The following is a 16,874-nucleotide window of genomic DNA, read 5'->3' on the forward strand; positions in this document are numbered from 1 at the left end:
GCTTGCTGAAGTAAAGAACTGAGCTGCAACAGGGAGTTGGCTGTGAGATACAAAAAATCTTAGTTTATTTAACAATGTTGTTAACATTTAATACAAAGACACAAAACAGTTCTCTTTTTCAGGACTTCAGGACTTCACAGGCTTTATTCCACCTCCTCCACCACCCAAGCCCTGCTCTCAGAGAAATGGAAGGGACAGCGCTGAACGGACAAAGCCAGTTCCTTGAGGGGCATGAAATTATCTGTGCCTTGGCCAACCCGCTTTCCTTTAAGTCGAACTTTGTAACATTTCTATTTCCGTTCCGCTCCCCCGCTGCAACGAACAGGTACAAAAATAGGGAAAGCTCTAGGACAACCTAAAATTCTGTTCCTCTGAAGTTTTGTTTCCGAAGTCCTAGAATTCCTACACAGGCTTCTTCGAAATGACCCCTGATCAGCCCCATTCAAGTGTTAGATGCAAGAGGTTTTACTGTTTTTTGTTTCGTTTTTTTGTTTTTGTTTTTTTTTTAAATAACCCCATAGTGGTCACAAATGTCAAACCCTGTTTTAAACACCTCTAAAAGCATTTACAGACCTAGATGTCTAAGCTTAGGCCGTGAACAGAAAGGTTAACTCCCGATAGTCACTGCACTGCCTTCGGTTTTCAGCTTCTTCTGGAAGTGCCACGAGGGGAATCTGAAAGACACAAGACACCAAGTTTACACAGCTGGCATTAAAATAAAAACTTAACTCATCTTCAGGAAGCAGCGGCTGGCCCTTGTCTGCAGTCACGGGGGACAGCACGGATTTTCAGAGGGGCTCAGCAGCTTTGCCTGTGGCCGCAGCTCCGGACCCGGCGCAGCTGAGGCCAGCGCGCGCTCACGATCCGCAGCTGCGCGCCCATGCCCGGGCCGACCCCGCTGCGCCGCCATGCGCAGAGACAGCGGCTGCTTCAGCACAGCGCCCGCAGCCTTGGCAGGCGACAGACAGAACACGGCTTAGTGCAAGACCAGCGGGAATGTCCCGCGTCAGCTGTCAGCAAGTCCTCCAGGAGCTACAGCGGGCAACTGTCACATCTCATCAGGGTAACGAGGAGCGACACGCAACACGAGCGTCCCACAAGGGCGTCGCTTTAGAGGCTGGGCAGCGCGTTGCTCTCTAAAGGCTCACCAACAAGATCACAGAATCAGAGAATGGTCGGGGTTGGAAGGGACCTCTGTGGGTCACCCAGTCCAACCCTCCTGCCAAAGCAGGGTCACCTACAGCAGGCTGCACAGGACTGTGTCCAGGTGGGTCTTGAATATCTCCAGAGAAGGAGACTCCACAGCCCCTCTGGGCAGCCTGTTCCAGTGCTCCGTCACCCTCAGAGTGAAGAAGTTCTTCCTCATCTTCAGCTGGAACTTCCTCTGCTTCAGTTTGTGCCCGTTGCCCCTTGTCTTGTCGCTGGGCACCACTGAAAAGAGTCTGGCCCCATCCTCCTGACCCCCACCCTGCAGATATTTACAAGCACTTCTAAGGTCCCCTCTCAGCCTTGTCTTCTCCAGGCTCAACAAGCCCAGCTCCCTCAGCCTCTCCTCGCAGCAGAGATGCTCCAGTCCCCTCATCATCCTTGTAGCCCTCCGCTGGACTCTCTCCAGTAGCTCCTCATCTTTCTTGAACTGGGGAGCCCAGAACTGGACACAGCACTGCAGATGGGGCCTATGGATGCTCCTGTGGATCGCTTTTGCAGTTCAGAAAGCTACCAGGGCCGAGCTGCTCCACACAGTACCCAGAAGGTCGCAGCGTGCTCCCTCTCTGCCCCTGTTTTCAGAGCGTGGAACCGAGCCCCCTCGTGCTCAAACTTGATAGCGGGGCAATTAGCACAGCCCTCCAAGAGCTGTTCTCCTCACGGCACACCTTCGGCTCTTTATCGCTGCCGTATACCCTGCAGTTCTTATTTAAATTACACCACCGCGCTCGGGCGGGTGGTTGCTTTAGAAAGGCCCACCACGCCCACGGCTGCCCAGCTGCTACCTGCAGCGACCTCACCGCAACGCGTGACACTGCACATGTGGATCACTCCGTCTGCCCTGACAAGGATCCGCTCCTCAGCTCCCACCAGCGCGAGCAGAAGGACAGAGGGACTCCCTACCCAGTCACCTCTCGCAGCATTGATCTCCCACAGCCACCTGCCGTGCCGTGGAGTCACACAGTGGTTTGGGTTGGAAGGGACCTTGAAGATCACCCAGTTCCCACCCCCCAGCCACCAGCAGGGACCCCCTCCACCAGCCCAGGGTGCTCAGAGCTCCATCCAACCTGGCCTTGAACACTGCCAGGGAGGAGGCAGCCACAGCTTCTCCGGGCAACCTGGGCCAGGGCCTCACCACCAGCAGCAGGGAGAATTCCACTGGCCAAGACTACTTCCTACAGGGTGTATTTTGCGCTTGGCTAGATCAGTCAACACCACTTCCACCAGCACTTTCGGGCTCCTCAGAGATCTGCTACCAGCCACTAACTCTCCTTAATTCTGCTCAAGTTTAAACCGGGACAATTAGCATTCAAATTTGAATTTTCAACAGCAGGATTTTTTTTTTTTTTTTATAAACTATGGGCCAAGAAATAATCTTGGAAATGGAGTCATCTGAGCCAAGCCTTCCATTCACCAACTAAGAGGCCCTTCATCTACAGCTGAAGAATTTTCCCTAATTTTAAAATGTGTCCTTTATCTAATAAAATAACCGTCCAGTGGCAGGGCAACCAGTATCTTGACTTTTTTAAGAACTCCTCTCTGTACTGCAAAGTCCTGCCCAGGGTAGGAAGAGCAACTGAGGAAAAGTTTGAGCTCTTACACCAAACAGTAAATACTAATTCAGGACCAGCGGCAGTGGGGGAGATCATAAATCTTTAGAAAAATAGAATTTCAGAAATCCAGAAACACAGAGAAATAAGCAACAGCGGAGGAAAGCGGATGCACCTCACCCCTCTGCAAGAGCCTTTCTCAGCGATGCTGGAATCCCCAACCAACTACTCCTGACCCATTGCCACTGATTTTTTTCAGCCCGTCGTCTTCCTGTTTGTGGCCCTCTCCTCCCCTGCCCCTTCTCCCCCAAGCTGTTGGCTCTCTGCCCCACAACTGTTTTCTCTGGCATTTCAAGTCGGGGGTGGCCCTGCGCTCACCTCCCCGAGAGAGGCAGAACCAGGACCACGCGTCGCCGCTCGAGCAGCTCGTGCCAACCGCGCTGAAGCGGAGCGGGATCACAGCCCCGCTGGGCCTGCGCGTCTCCGCAAGCACAGTCCCGGCACAAGCTGCCCCTTCCTCTCCCACCCAGTGCCCGCGAGGAAACGCTGGCACGTCTTGGAACACCACCGCCAGGAGAAAAGCGGTACCGGTGGCTGCAGGCAAGAGGGCAGACCGGCACAGCCGCCGAAGCAGGGTGTTGTCTCGAAGCTGTGCACTTCTGACAACAATCCCACCCAGATCGCTCGGTAACTTTACCGGGAACCGCTCCTGCTCCGCTTACGGCGAAGGAAGAGATGGGCCTGCGGCGCTGTGAAGTGTTCTGTCCCCTTGAAAGGCCTGGGAAATCTTGCACGCTAAGGGTGAAATAATGGATACTAAGGACAGTAACTTCCCAGCAACGGCTCCAGCATTTATGTATCAGCATCTAAGAGCCTCTCAGGTCGGACAGCTCTTCATCTACCAAACGGGTGACCTGTCTTCTGGACAGGCGCGTCCACGCAGGTCACCCAGGCAGCGTGACGCTGTATGCCAACAGGCAATGTTGCACAGATCGCTGAACGTCTTCCCAGACCTGTGCAAACTACAGCTACCTTCTCCTTCTCTAAGTCACCGCCATCCTGGTATCACAAGATACGTCCCGTAGGAGATCTGGGATCACGTGCATTACACAGATTACAGAGAGGGAAGGCTCTGCGGGGCTGAAAAGCAGTGGTGTTAGAAGACAGAAGAACTTACAGCAGCACACGTCCTCCTCAGTGATCGACTTCGGCGTCTTCGAACTGCCCCGCAACGACTGGCGCCACGTCCACCTCCATCCCATCTGAAAAAACGACAGCCAGCGCTATGAAACGCCGCGGGTGACGCGATCCCACGAGAGAGAGCGAGTGCCCTCTGTTGACAAGGGACGGCCAGAGCAGAAAACTCCTCTGCTGGGCTGCTGAAAGCACCCGCAGGAAACTGCTGTGCTCACCCGTCTGCGGGTTTGTCCCAGCTCTATCCGTCGGTCACTTACAGACATCACTGCTTCCTACAACCTCGCCTCACCCTATCTTATTAAAAGACTTAAATACTGGCTTTAAACGATTTCATTTTATAAATGAAGTTTCGGTGTAACAAATGCAATGATGACTTTTAATAGCTTTAATTACGCTCTTACAGAAGGAGGCTGAATCCTGTTCTGAAACCGCTCTCAGCAACCACAAAGCTGAAAAACAGTGACAATTGCTCCATGCCACAATGTCAAAAAATAACAGAATTCTGAAACTGAGCAGCCCTGTGGATATTAATAATTGTAGCAAGCCAAGAAGCACTACAGTAGCAAGTAAGATCAGGAAGGCAAATAAAAATTATGAAGGTGGCTTTGATACCTGTGACATATTTGCTGTTCAATATATTTCAATTTTCAAAATTTGAGGTTCAGAAACCTGATAAAATTATCAAGTCGAGGGCACTGCTAAAACACAAGTGCATCATCTAAGGTTATCTTCGCATTATATACATTTATTCAAAGGTGTGGAACAAAGAGAACCTGTAAACAACTGACAAAAATAGATTGGCGGTCAAATGCTCAATGTCCAGATGGAGATGGGTGACAAGTGGTGTCCCTCAGGGGTCCATACTGAGACCAGTGCTGCTTAGTTTTTTCATCAATGACACAGACAGTGAGATTGAGTGCACCCTCAGCAAGTGTGCAGATGACACCAAGCTCAGGCATGCAGCTGACACACCAGAAGGACGGGATGCCATCCAGAGGGACCTGCACAAGCTGGAGAGGTGGGCCTGTGAGAACCTCAAGAGGTTCAACAAGGCCAAGTGCAAGGTCCTGCACCTGGGTCAGGGTAATCCCCGGTACCAACACAGTCAGGGGGATGAAGGGATGGAGAGCAGCCCTGCCGAGAAGGACTTGGGGGTGCTGGGGGGTGAAAAGCTGGCCAGGACCCGGCAGTGTGCGCTGGCAGCCCAGAAGGCCAACCGTGCCCTGGGCTGCATCCCCAGCAGCGTGGGCACAGGGCGAGGGAGGGGATTCTGTGCGGTGTATTACCCACAGCATGATGGTACTTGCTCAGTCCTGGTGTGTGTGGATTAGCCAGACTGGAGAGGCACTGGTTTCTTACATTCTTTAGTAAAAGAAAAAGCAATCCTTACCTTCAAACTCCCTTATCGAGTCTTCTGTTCTCACTCCAGCCATGTTGTACTGACTGCTGACGGACTGGGCTAACATCCCTTCCAACCTCTCCAGGGTGGCCTGACCTTCTGCAGTTAAATGCGACAATCCTTCTTCGTAAGTGTAAAAGGTCGGGATGTCACCTTGTTCTAGCTCTGCAAAAACAAGTTGGGGTTTATCAGACCCAGGTAAAGGAGCCTGGATCGAGCAGGGGTGGAGGAACAGCCCAACAGCTTCGGCGAGTTCTGCTCAGTCTGACTGAGATCAAAAGGCATCGGTTACAGAGCAGACACAGTGATGTCAACTGAGCCCCCCACAGCACTGAACTTGTGCTAGCACATCCATGGGGAAAAGGAAAGGCTGCTATTTGTGTCTTGGGGCTTTTGAGAATGAGAACAATGTGTCTGCTGAATTATTTGACAGCTAAACTACAGATTTTCTGCAGTTTTCTGAGTTTTTATACTGTGCCCGTGGCATAAAGAATGTTTCGGTGAGAGGAGTAACGAACAAGGAACTTTGAAACAGTCCAAACCACTCTTAGGACAGACACCAGGGATCCAAGTGCTGGCAAGTATTTCAAGAGAAACAACTGTTACGAACCGTGGGCCTCAACATCGTACTCCTCCCCCTCATAATCGTTGTCGGAATCTTCATCGTCTGGGTCTGGGTGCAGAGCTTGGCATTCACACATGGCTGAAAACATGGCATCCACTGCAGGGACACAAATGAACACAAACCTCCCTCGTTTCTCCACCAATGCCCCACGACAACAGGCCAGAAATCCTGGGCAGAGCGATCGGAGGGATTGAGAATATTCCTTTACCAGAACCACCGCTGAATGGGGATTTGAAAACACCATCCAAGCAGCCAGCAGCCACGCAGGAAACAAAGCAGGTTTCCTAGATCCGGCCTGGCGCTTCATCCTCTTAACAGCACTTTTCCATGATTTCACTGATGATAAAGGCTTATCTCTGGGCAATGCAGTCTGTGGTTACCCACTACAGGATTCCTCACAGCATCCAACTATAAGATTCTGAAAACCTGGACCCAACTGGCAGCTCCGCACCGGCCAGGATACAACTGCTTTCCGGCACCAGTGTCTGAACACCAGCACATTCCCAACAAAACTGTCACCGACTCAAGTATCACTGGATTTGTAATTAAACAGATGCTTGCCATACAAGTTCTCCGCCAATGTATATAGCTAAGATTATCTGTGTCACGTATTTATACTTAAAACTCTCTATTTTAAAGCCTTGGAATTTTCCTTGAGAAGCGGCTGCTTGAAATATCCCAGCTTCAAGCAAAATAAACCAATTTGCTTTGTTCTTCCCAGCACACAGAAATCACAGGCTGGAGAGGTGGGCCTGCAGGAACCGCATGAAGTTCAACAAGGCCAAGTGCAAGGTCCTGCACGTGGGTCGCGGCAACCCCAAACACAGGCTGGGCAGAGAGTGGCTAGAGAGCAGCCCTGAGGAGAAGGACTTGGGGGTACTGGTGGGTGAGAAGCTCAACATGAGCCAGCAATGTGCACTTGCAGCCCAGAAAGCCAACCGTACCCTGGGCTGCAGCAAGAGCAGCGTGGCCAGCAGGGCGAGGGAGGGGATTCTGCCCCTTTACTCCGCTCTCGTCAGACCCCACCTGGAGTCCTGCGTCCAGCTCTGGAGCCCCCAACATAGGAAGGACATGGATGTGTTGGAGCGGCACCAGAGGAGGGCCATGAAGATGATCCGAGGGCTGGAGCACCTCTCCTACGAGGACAGGCTGAGGGAGTTGGGGCTGTTCAGCCTGGAGAAGAGAAGGCTCCGGGGTGACCTTAGAGCAGCTGCCAGTACCTGAAGGGGCCGACAGGAAGGATGGAGACGGGCTTTTCACAAGGGTGTGTAGTGATAGGACAAGGGGGAACGGCTCTGAACTAGAAGAGGGCAGATTTAGGTTAGATATTAGGAAGAAATTCTTCCCCATGAGGGTGGTGAAACACTGGAACAGGTTGCCCAGAGAAGCTGTGGCTGCCCTCTCCCTGGCAGTGTTCAAGGCCAGGTTGGATGGAGCTCTGAACAACCTGGTCTGGTGGAAGGGGTCCCTGCTCATGGCAGGGGGGCTGGGACCAGATGATCTTTAAGGTCCCTTACCATTCTATGATTCTATGAGAAGGACACTAAAGGATCCCATCATTTACATCTCTGTACCCCAGTATCTTCCACGTATAGCCAGGACTTTAAGCTAAAACACGACTTCCCTCTTCACTTACAGGCTGATTTGTCGCTGGGTACAAATCTGAATTCCGCAATTGGTTCAACATCATCATCACTGTCCTCCTCCTCCTCTCCTTCAGCCATCGGAGCCTCTTTTGTCTCCTCCTCTTTAGGAAATTGAAAGATTTAAGAGAAACGTGTTTATCTTGTCCAAAAAAGTTTGTTTAGTCTTTGAGGAACACACAGGTAATTGAATCAGAAACCTGGACACAACCTGAAAGCGGCACAAACCCACGCCCATCCACACTGCAGCTACACGACATCCTCTCACAGCACCTGGACAACACTTGCAACGCACACGAGAACTTCTCTAGATACAATTTTAGGACTCTGGATTTCAGAAATGGTCGCACGATGTATTCACATACTTCAGGAAAACTGCCTGATTCTTATTAAAAACAACTGCGCTCAAAAAAGCCCCAAAATTCACAGTCATTACCATTTGCCAGCACAATGACATATATGTATTTTTTAGAATCTCAGGAGCTGTGGCCTCCCCCAGAGGATCTCTACTCACTTTCTCACGTGCTCCTAGCCAGCCAGCAAGATGGCAGAGGTAGAAAGAACCCCCAGAGCCAATGACAACCGTGGGCAAAACCGTGCTTCCCCCCTTCTGTGCACCACACACACGAGTAAGCAAGCAACAACGTGCCGTTTTACGTTCCGTAAATATAAAAACCACAAAGAAGCCGGCTACGGTTCACTGCTTTGTGGCTGGGGACGCTGCACTGACAGCCTCAAAAGCGCATAATAATTTTCTACAGAAAAAGAGGAATACAGTCAATGCTTTTCCACCGAGAGGGGCTTTTATCACACACAAAACTGGCACCGCCCAGAACATGAAGAAGCCAAGAAGCTGCCAGCCAGCTGCCCCCAAAAATTAAGTGTCCAAGGAAGGCACCCAACCCTTTTCCAGCTGACACCCGCAGGCACAGCTTGTTACTGCCCAGTCCAGCTCTTTGTCTGCAATGAAGTCAACCTCTGACTGCCTTTTTCTGAAAAACGGGCAAGGAGCAGGCACACAGACCCAGAGAGCACAATAAAAACTTTCAGAGGAAGAACAAAATGTACCCTGTCCAACTGAGAGTGAGGACTCCTGCTGCCAAAGAAGAGGAGAGTTTGGGTTTAGGACTATTCAGCAGTTAAAACTGCAGGCCAGGGACAGACTTGAAAACTAAACAAATCTATCTGCTGTAGAAGATTTACTGAAGCCAGAGTTCATATATTAAAAAAAAAAAATAAACCAAAACTCATACAAAAAAAACCCCACAAAAATCAGTCTATGAAGGATTTATCGATAAGAACTATCACAGAATATCCCTACTTTCAAACACCACTATCAGAATGAATTTAAAGCTGGAAACAATATCTTTCTTCAGGCTAGGTTCAGTTTATCTGAAGATAAACACAGTTAAAGGAAAATAAGTAAGAACCACCAAGAGGTACAGGTACACATCCTCTTACTATTTGTAGTGATAGACTGTCAGAGAGCATTAGTAACATGAGAGAAGGAAATAATGAAGAGTATTAATAGCTTAAAAACACCTCTGCCTCCTCCAAGTCTTGTCAGTACGTTCAGTATATAGACTATTTAAAGTAAATGCTAGATTTTAACCTTTAACTATGATGACTAGTAGGCGTGAAGGAGAAAGGAGACCTACCCAAGACGTAACACTCGCTACTCTTAAATTGAGATGGCAGTTTATGACACAATTAAAATACTGACAGGTCTCCCAGAAGAAAAAAAATCATACATCAAAAATACAGAAAATCTTCACACAAACAATGAAATGGAGAGCTTGTTTTCTCTAGGTCAAAGCAAGAATGGTCAAAAGGCTGGTTTTGTGGGGAATCTGTAAAGATCCATTAAACCTGGTAACACGAGCTGTTGTCTTTTTTTTTTTTTTTGTTAAGCAAGCTGTAGGAGAAAAAGAAAGCAAGCTTGCAGGCCAATGTGAAACAGCAGGAATTCATACAGCCTGGAGGGGGTAGCAACATTAACATGAATTCAATAAAGCAGAAATGGTACCTAAGCTGGAATCACAGGGAGGCTGCAGAGGAACTAAATTGTTTAAAACGAGTGTAAGAGAGCAGAGAACGGCTTTTCGGCGGCTCCAGCTGTCCGTATTCGCAGGCTGAGAGCCGAACAGTAGGGAAGTGACTCTAAACAAGGGCAAAGCTATACTTCTAAAATCACTGCCCTTCAGGGAAATTAAAACAAAAATACAAGCTATTACTTAACTGAAGCATATAATTTTCAAAACCAAAATTAACTCCTTTTGAAGAAGAAATCACGTCGCTCAGGAGTGCTGAGCAACACTCCGGGCGTACCTTCGAATTTGGCATTGACCATGACGTACAAGTGCTCGCATGGGTAGGCGCTCAGGTCCCTGGAGACGGCGTGTAAACTTATGGTGGGATAATCCAAGGAGAAGCCAACTCCGGACTTTTCCAGCCAAGACAGGCGACTAACAAAGAGGGGGAAAAAAAAAAAAAAAAGAGACAAATTAGAAACTAACAGAGGAATCATCGAAGGCAGCTGACACAGGTCTGCAGAAAAGCAAACCAACCCCCCAAAAAAGCGAGTAATTGTGGAGAAGACACTTACCCCACTCTCGAGTAATACACAGTGCTGGGCCTGCCCTAACAGGACCTTGCAACGGCATTAACTGATGGCTGAGGTAACAGAAACCTTTTTTTAAAGAATGTGAAGCTGAGCACCCTAAACACATTTCAGGTTTACCGCATTTGCACTGAACCCTGAATTTCCCTCCCTACCTCTTCATTTTCTCCTCTCTGTAGATACCCATCATCCCAAAGATAACTACAGCGCTTCCAGTGATTTAGAACTCAAACTATCGAATGTTCTGTGGTTTTTCCAGATAAAGAGGACACTGAAAGGAAAGTCACTATCGTAATTTCTGGAGGATTATAGATCTGATGTGGGCATAGCCCGTACGTAGAAAACCAACCAGTTCTGTGATCAGCAGCGCTAATGAAGTCAGGTTACGGTTTTTCCCCGCCTCACAACTTACGTGCTACAGCCTCAGCTTCCCCCCGTTTTCACTCTCATCCCTAACCACAGCAAGAGACAGCACAGGTTGTGGCCACTGGTCTGCTACCTCCTTCATATCAGAAAGATCAATGTCCTTTTAGCAGCCAAGAAACCAAACCCAAGCTAGTTTTGGGTGTCTGTGATCAACGAGGTGCCACAGCGCACAGAAATACTGAAGGGCAGAAAGGGACACCCCCGCCACGTGCAAAACTCAGCGTTCGGAAGTTTCTGTGGAGAGGCAAAACCGACGAAACGGTCAGAGAAGACTCCTCACCTCGGGAAATCAAGCTGAGAGCAAGAGCTAGCAAAGTGGGAGCGAGGAATTTCTTTCCTAGCCCCGATCGGCCAGTTCTCAGCGTTTACAGCTGTTGACACAGAGTCAGGACACGGATCCAAAGCTACATTGTCCTCCCGGGTGTCCGCTTCTCCCACAGCACGGCACTCCTGCAGACGCTGGCATTTTCTATTCATTCCCAGCAAGCAACTCTGGGAAAAGCTCTGGGACACACTTGCAACACGTTGGGAGGAAGCTGGCAGACTTGTGTGCACCTCACACCAAAATCCACTGAGAGCAGATGACAAGGAAGCTCAACATTATACGTGTTGAGAGCAGACGCTGCGCCAGCAGAAACCCTTGTGTCTGCAAACAAACAACTAAGCAAAACAGCAACTGAAATTCCAGAGGGATTCCTCTCCGAGAGGAACGCAACATCGCTAATGAGTTCAGGTGGGGCAGAAACCCCTCAAATAATATTCAGACTCCAAAAGTTTTAAAAGACAATTTACTCCTCAGTGCACATTTTAGATGATGTTTTTGTTCTAACAGCACTCTTCTGCTGCAGAAATATGTTTATATATATATTTTTATACATATATTTTTATATATTTAGAGTACTTTTCCACAGTTAAAGAAAACCATGTTGCCTTCATCAACAAGCTGTCTTCTTGAACTGAATAATGCAGGAAGCAATTAAAGGAAATTATAAAGAGCTCAAATAACATCTTCCAGAATAGCCTCACTGATTTCTGCCCTGTAAGCACATACTGTCTCAAGGTGATTAATGTGACATGAGAGACTTCACAGAACGACAGTAGTTAGTAACAGCAGAAAATCAACAGCCCCACCTGCTCCCCTCTCAACAGAAGAGAGGTGCTGTGTTTTCAATGCGCCGGCCAGCCGGGGTCCCCGGCTGTGCTGTTCCCTCTTGCATTGTTTAAAACACCGTTTAGAGCAGGAACTCCCCTCAGAGCCTGCCCCTCACAGCCCTCTTTGAGGGCCTCCCCCACAGGACAGCCCTCCTTATCTGAGTTCCCCACATCCCCCTTTGGGCAGGGAGACTCCCACAGTCACCTCATAAAACCACAGACTGGTTTGGGTTGGAAGGGAAATGATAGATCACCCAGTTCCAACTCCCCTGCCATGGGCAGCGACCCCTTCCACCAGACCAGGGTGCTCAGAGCTCCATCCAACCTGGCCTTGAACACTGCCAGGGAGGGGGCAGCCACAGCTTCTCTGGGCAACCTGGGCCAGGGCCTCACCACCTTCAGAGTGAAGAATTTCTTCCTTATATCTGATCTAAATCTCTCCTTCAGTTTAAAACCAGTGTCCTTTCTCATGTCACTGCAAGCCTTCATAAGAAGCCTCCATTTTTGTTAAAAGCCACTATTATATATTGAAGAGCCGCAGTAAGATCTCTCCGCAGCCTTCTCTTCTCCAGGCTGCACAGCCCCAGCTCTCCCATTCATTCATTTTGGATGAAATTAAGGAATCATAGAATAGTTTCAGTTGGAAGGGACCTTTAAAGGCCATCTAGCCCAACCCCCTGCAGTGAGCAGGGACACCTTCCACTGGATCAGGGTGCTCAGAGCCCCATCCAACCTGGCCCAGAACGTTCCCAGGGATGGGGCAGCGACCACCTCTCTGGGCAATCTGTGACAGGGTTTCACCACCCTCACGGTAAAAAGTTTCTTCCTTAAATCCAGTCTAAATCTCCCCTCCCTTAGTTTGAAGCCATTACTCCTTGTCCTACCACAACAGGCCTTGCTAAAAAGATTTCCCCTGTCTTTCCTATAAGCTCCTCCAGGCACTGGCAGCTGCTCTAAGGTCTCCCCACAGCCTTCTCTTACCCAGGCTGAACAGCCCCAGCTCTCCCAGCCTTTCCTCCCAGCACAGGGGTTCCAGCCCTCGCATCATTGCTGGGGCCTCCTCTGGCCCCACTCCCACAGCTCCAGCTCTGTCCTGTGCTGAGGGCTCCAGAGCTGGACGCAGGACTCCCGGGGGGTCTCAGCAGAGCGGGGCAGAGGGGCAGAATCCCCTCCCTCGCCCTGTGCCCACGCTGCTAGGGATGCAGCCCAGGGCAGCCTTCGGGGCTGCCAGCGCACACTGCCGGGTCTCGCTGGGTTTCTCCTCCACCACGGCCCCCTCAGGAAGCCCCCCGCGCCCCCTCACCCCTCACACCGCGCTCCCTCTCGCCCCCCCTCAGCGCGGCCCCCGCCCCCCCAGGCCGCGGCGGCTCCCCAGACCCCCCCCCCCCCCCGCACCTCTCGGCGATGTACAGCGTCCCCGCGCCCAGCGCGCGCCCCGCCAGCACCGCCTCCGTCTCCGGCTGCCGGTGGCGAACGCCCTCGGCCGGCGGCGGGAACCGCTTGAGGAAGCTCATGGCGGCGCCGCCGCCTCCCTGCTCCACCATGGCCGCCTCCTCCGCCGCGGGCAGCGGAACCGGAAGCGGAAGCGCCCTGGCGGCCGCGGGAAGCGGAACCCCTCAGCGGCCCGCAGGGAGGGGACGGGGCTTCACCCCCCGAAATGGCCGCGGTCCTCTTGCCGTGCCGTGCCGTCTGTCTGTGGCAGCGTCTGAGTAAAATGTTCCTTATCTAGAGGAGAGGAGCGCTGAGGCGATCACAGAGCTGCTGGAGAGAGTCCAGCAGAGCGCTGCGAGGATGATGAGGGGACTGGAGCATGTCTCCTACGAGGAGAGGATGAGGGAGCTGGGCTTGTTCAGCCTGGAGAAGAGAAGGCTGAGAGGGGACCTTAGAAATGCTTACAAATATCTGAAGGGTGGGTGTCAGGAGGACGGGGCCAGACTCTTTCCAGTGGTGCCCAGCGACAGGACAAGGGGCAACGGGCACAAACTGAAGCACAGGAAGTTCCGTCTGAACATGAGGAAGAACTTCTTCACTCTGAGGGTGACAGAGACTTGGAACAGACTCCCCAGAGGGCTGTGGAGTCTCCTTCTCTGGAGATATTCAAACCCCGGCTGGATCTGGTCCTGTGCAGCCTGCTGTAGGTGACCCTGCTTCAGCAGGAGGGTTGGACTGGATGATCCCATAGGTCCCTTCCAACCCCTGCCATTCTCTGATTCTGTGATTCTGTGACAGTAGCGCCCGTATTGCGGCCTGTAAATCTCTGTTGGACAGCTGACAAAGGGTAAAATGAACACAGCAGCTTTTCAGTGGCCATTATGAGGTGGTGGAAAGGGAATTTTAAGTGGGTGGCCAGAACCCAGTGCTTGATACACATGGTACAGTGGAGGAGAAAAAGTCACGACTGCCTGAATTGCTCAAAGGATGTCCACTTCATGAACCTGGGACCAGGAGCCCACTGCAGTGTGTACCTGGTGAGCTGGGGTGCTTTTGGGCCAGCGACTGCAAGGACGGGAAGGCTGCTGTCCCCTCACGAGCACTGGCCCTGCTTCTTCCCCTGGATCTGTGCCGTTTCTGCAGGAAGCTTTTCTTCTAACATGTGCTGCTGCAGTGAGAAACAGGGATTACACCGGTACGGGGTGAATAACTAAACGGTAGCATTCAGTCTGCACCAGTGAAATACGTCTCTGTGAGGGGATGCTCCTCGTAACTCCCTACGTCGAGGCAGCACCACTGCAAACATCTCTTCTCCCTGACTTTTCAAGGCTGGCAAATGCCCCTGCCATAGCAACGTACTCACCGTGAGCCCATGCAGTTGTTACCTCGTTGTGGTTTTCAATGTTCCCTGTTGTCAGTTTGAATTTATTTTTTAGGAGTCATTTACCCAGCCGTGTGCAAAGGTTCTCACAAACATGAACTGATTATTAACAGAACTAGGCCTCCATCTTTCCCTTCTCCGGACTGTCCTAGTTACGGTCTTGGACAGCCAAGCGCCAAAGCAGCACATACTGGAAGAATAAAACCTGTGAAGAAACCAGGGGGAACAAGAACATAACGTGGTTCTTTTAGACTGAGCTTTCTAAAACGTTTTGGAAAGCTCCTCAGCCATGCCTACCCATTTTGGATTCTAATTATGGAAATAATTACTATTCATGCAAATAACCACCCTGAACGAAGTCAAAGCAACTTCCACAACAAATTGATACTTAAACATTGCTGGAATAGCTTGAGAAAACCACAGAGGCAATAGGAGATGAGGAAGTTTCCCAACCATCTCCAAGTCCGCCACGCCAAGACACGTGCTTACCTGGAAAGAAAAATCCGCCACCGATCCGTGACTACAGACCAGATCGCTGCAGCTGGTGGGAAGAGATGCAAATACGTGGAACCACCCGTTCACCACGCTTAGCGGTTACAGATCAATATTCCTGCTCGTGTCCGTCCCCTGTGACCTAACACCGCTGTCCGTACGAGCCACGGAGAGCCTGCGCCGCCTCTGTAGTTGACTGGAAATCACACGATGACTCCTTTAGATTGTTTTGAAGTAAAATTTCTGAGCAATTAAAGTTGAATTAAGCCACTGCAGTGGAGCGATACAGAGTTCATTTCTCCTCCTGCACACAGATGCGAGTCTGTCTTGCAGAATCACAGAATCACAGAATAGTAGGGGTCACATACCGCTTTTCTGAGAAAGGCAGGAAAATGGGTGGTTTAAGCCCAGGCTGGGCAGTTGGTTTTGAGGCCAAGGCGTTGGGGAGGAGGAGAAATCCGCATCTTCCTCGTGTACAAGATCCACGTACTTCACGCCCCAGTACTGAGTCTCGCACCTAACACAAGTTCAGAGTGGGTAGGCAGATGTTTCCTGGAAGTTCACGAACAAAACAGAACTGCACTTTTTGAAAGCTCTTTTCCCCAGCCGTAAGAGCTGTAAAAAGTGCGTTACGATCCACCCCCGCCCCAGCGCCTGAACGCTGGCTGTCCAAGCGTGATGTAGTCAGCAGGGGAGAGCAGCAGGTACCTTCCCAGGGTTCGGAGCCATCTCAGGACTCGCCACCCGAGGGAGCCTGCTTCTCTCCACCGACTACAGGGCACTAGTTCAGACTGAAAACACCCGGAGTCCGTCATAAAATGCAAATGTAAAATCCTGGCTTTGCCTTTGAAGCGGGGGGATGGATTTCACAGCAGCTTCTCATCGCTACAGGCACATGCAGTAGCTTGACTGTAACCACCGACATATTTAAAAAGAGATTGACAGGCTTCAGTGATGCACACAGAGAGAAATCACCCTTTTTTTTTCAATTCACTTCTCTCTCCCTGACTTTCTTGTGTTAAAGTCCTAAAATGTCATCGACGTCCATTGCCACAGCCACCTGTCAGAACATCTACATCTTCAGCGCTGCTCTGCAGGCTTCCACTCAGGGGTTTTACACGTCTCAGCCTAAAGAAATGAACCTAGCTCCTCTCTCGTTAGCACCACGGGGAAACCTGATGGACACGTGCTGGAACGGCCTCGCTGGGCATGGTGCCGGCTGCAAGTGGGACCCCCGCAACCGAATACTGGTACCAACCAGGCAGATTTTCTCCCTTAGCTGTGAGGATTCACCACTAGTTCATCAACTGCGCAACTCCACCAGCAAACAAAACGGATGTCGCAGCGTCAGGGGCAAGCACTGAACCTTGCTGGAGGTACTGGGTTTTGTCAAGTGACTGCAACGCCGCTATGAAATTCGACACAAAAGTTACGTAGAAGATGGAACACACGCACGACTGCAAAAATCAGTCGCATCAGGTCTTCCCCACTGTCGGCCAGAGCTGGTGAGAGAAATAAAAACTCTGTCAATTGAGCTGCCGTAACAAAATCAACAGAAAGCGCGAGTTCTCTGCGCCCGTGGCAGGCGGCGGCACCGTCACAGGCTGGAACGATACGCAGCAGCCATTACTCTCCTTATTTTAAAACGAAAAAAGAAATCCCTCCTGTACGTGGGCATGTGATGGCCATGAAAAAGCACTTGTTTCTTCAATACACATTATACTTTGTACATGAAGTAATTTCAGGGTTTTT

General features: G+C 50.6%; 1 protein-coding gene across 1 annotated transcript; it reads right to left on the minus strand.

Annotated features, from left to right (window-relative positions):
• Positions 1-36: 36 nt before the first annotated feature.
• CLNS1A (chloride nucleotide-sensitive channel 1A) lies at positions 37-13,388 on the minus strand. Its single transcript, XM_075416014.1, has 7 exons — positions 13,214-13,388; positions 9,949-10,085; positions 7,614-7,724; positions 5,963-6,073; positions 5,344-5,517; positions 3,934-4,018; positions 37-674 (listed from the first exon to the last, which is right to left on the minus strand). Exons 1-6 carry the CDS (start codon positions 13,360-13,362, stop codon positions 3,951-3,953), a joined length of 750 nt encoding a protein of 249 aa, XP_075272129.1. The 5' UTR covers positions 13,363-13,388; the 3' UTR covers positions 37-674; positions 3,934-3,950.
• Between the last annotated feature and the right edge of the window lie 3,486 nt (positions 13,389-16,874).

The sequence above is a fragment of the Opisthocomus hoazin genome, chromosome 1 (genome assembly GCF_030867145.1).
Source record: "Opisthocomus hoazin isolate bOpiHoa1 chromosome 1, bOpiHoa1.hap1, whole genome shotgun sequence".
Taxonomy (NCBI): domain Eukaryota; kingdom Metazoa; phylum Chordata; class Aves; order Opisthocomiformes; family Opisthocomidae; genus Opisthocomus; species Opisthocomus hoazin.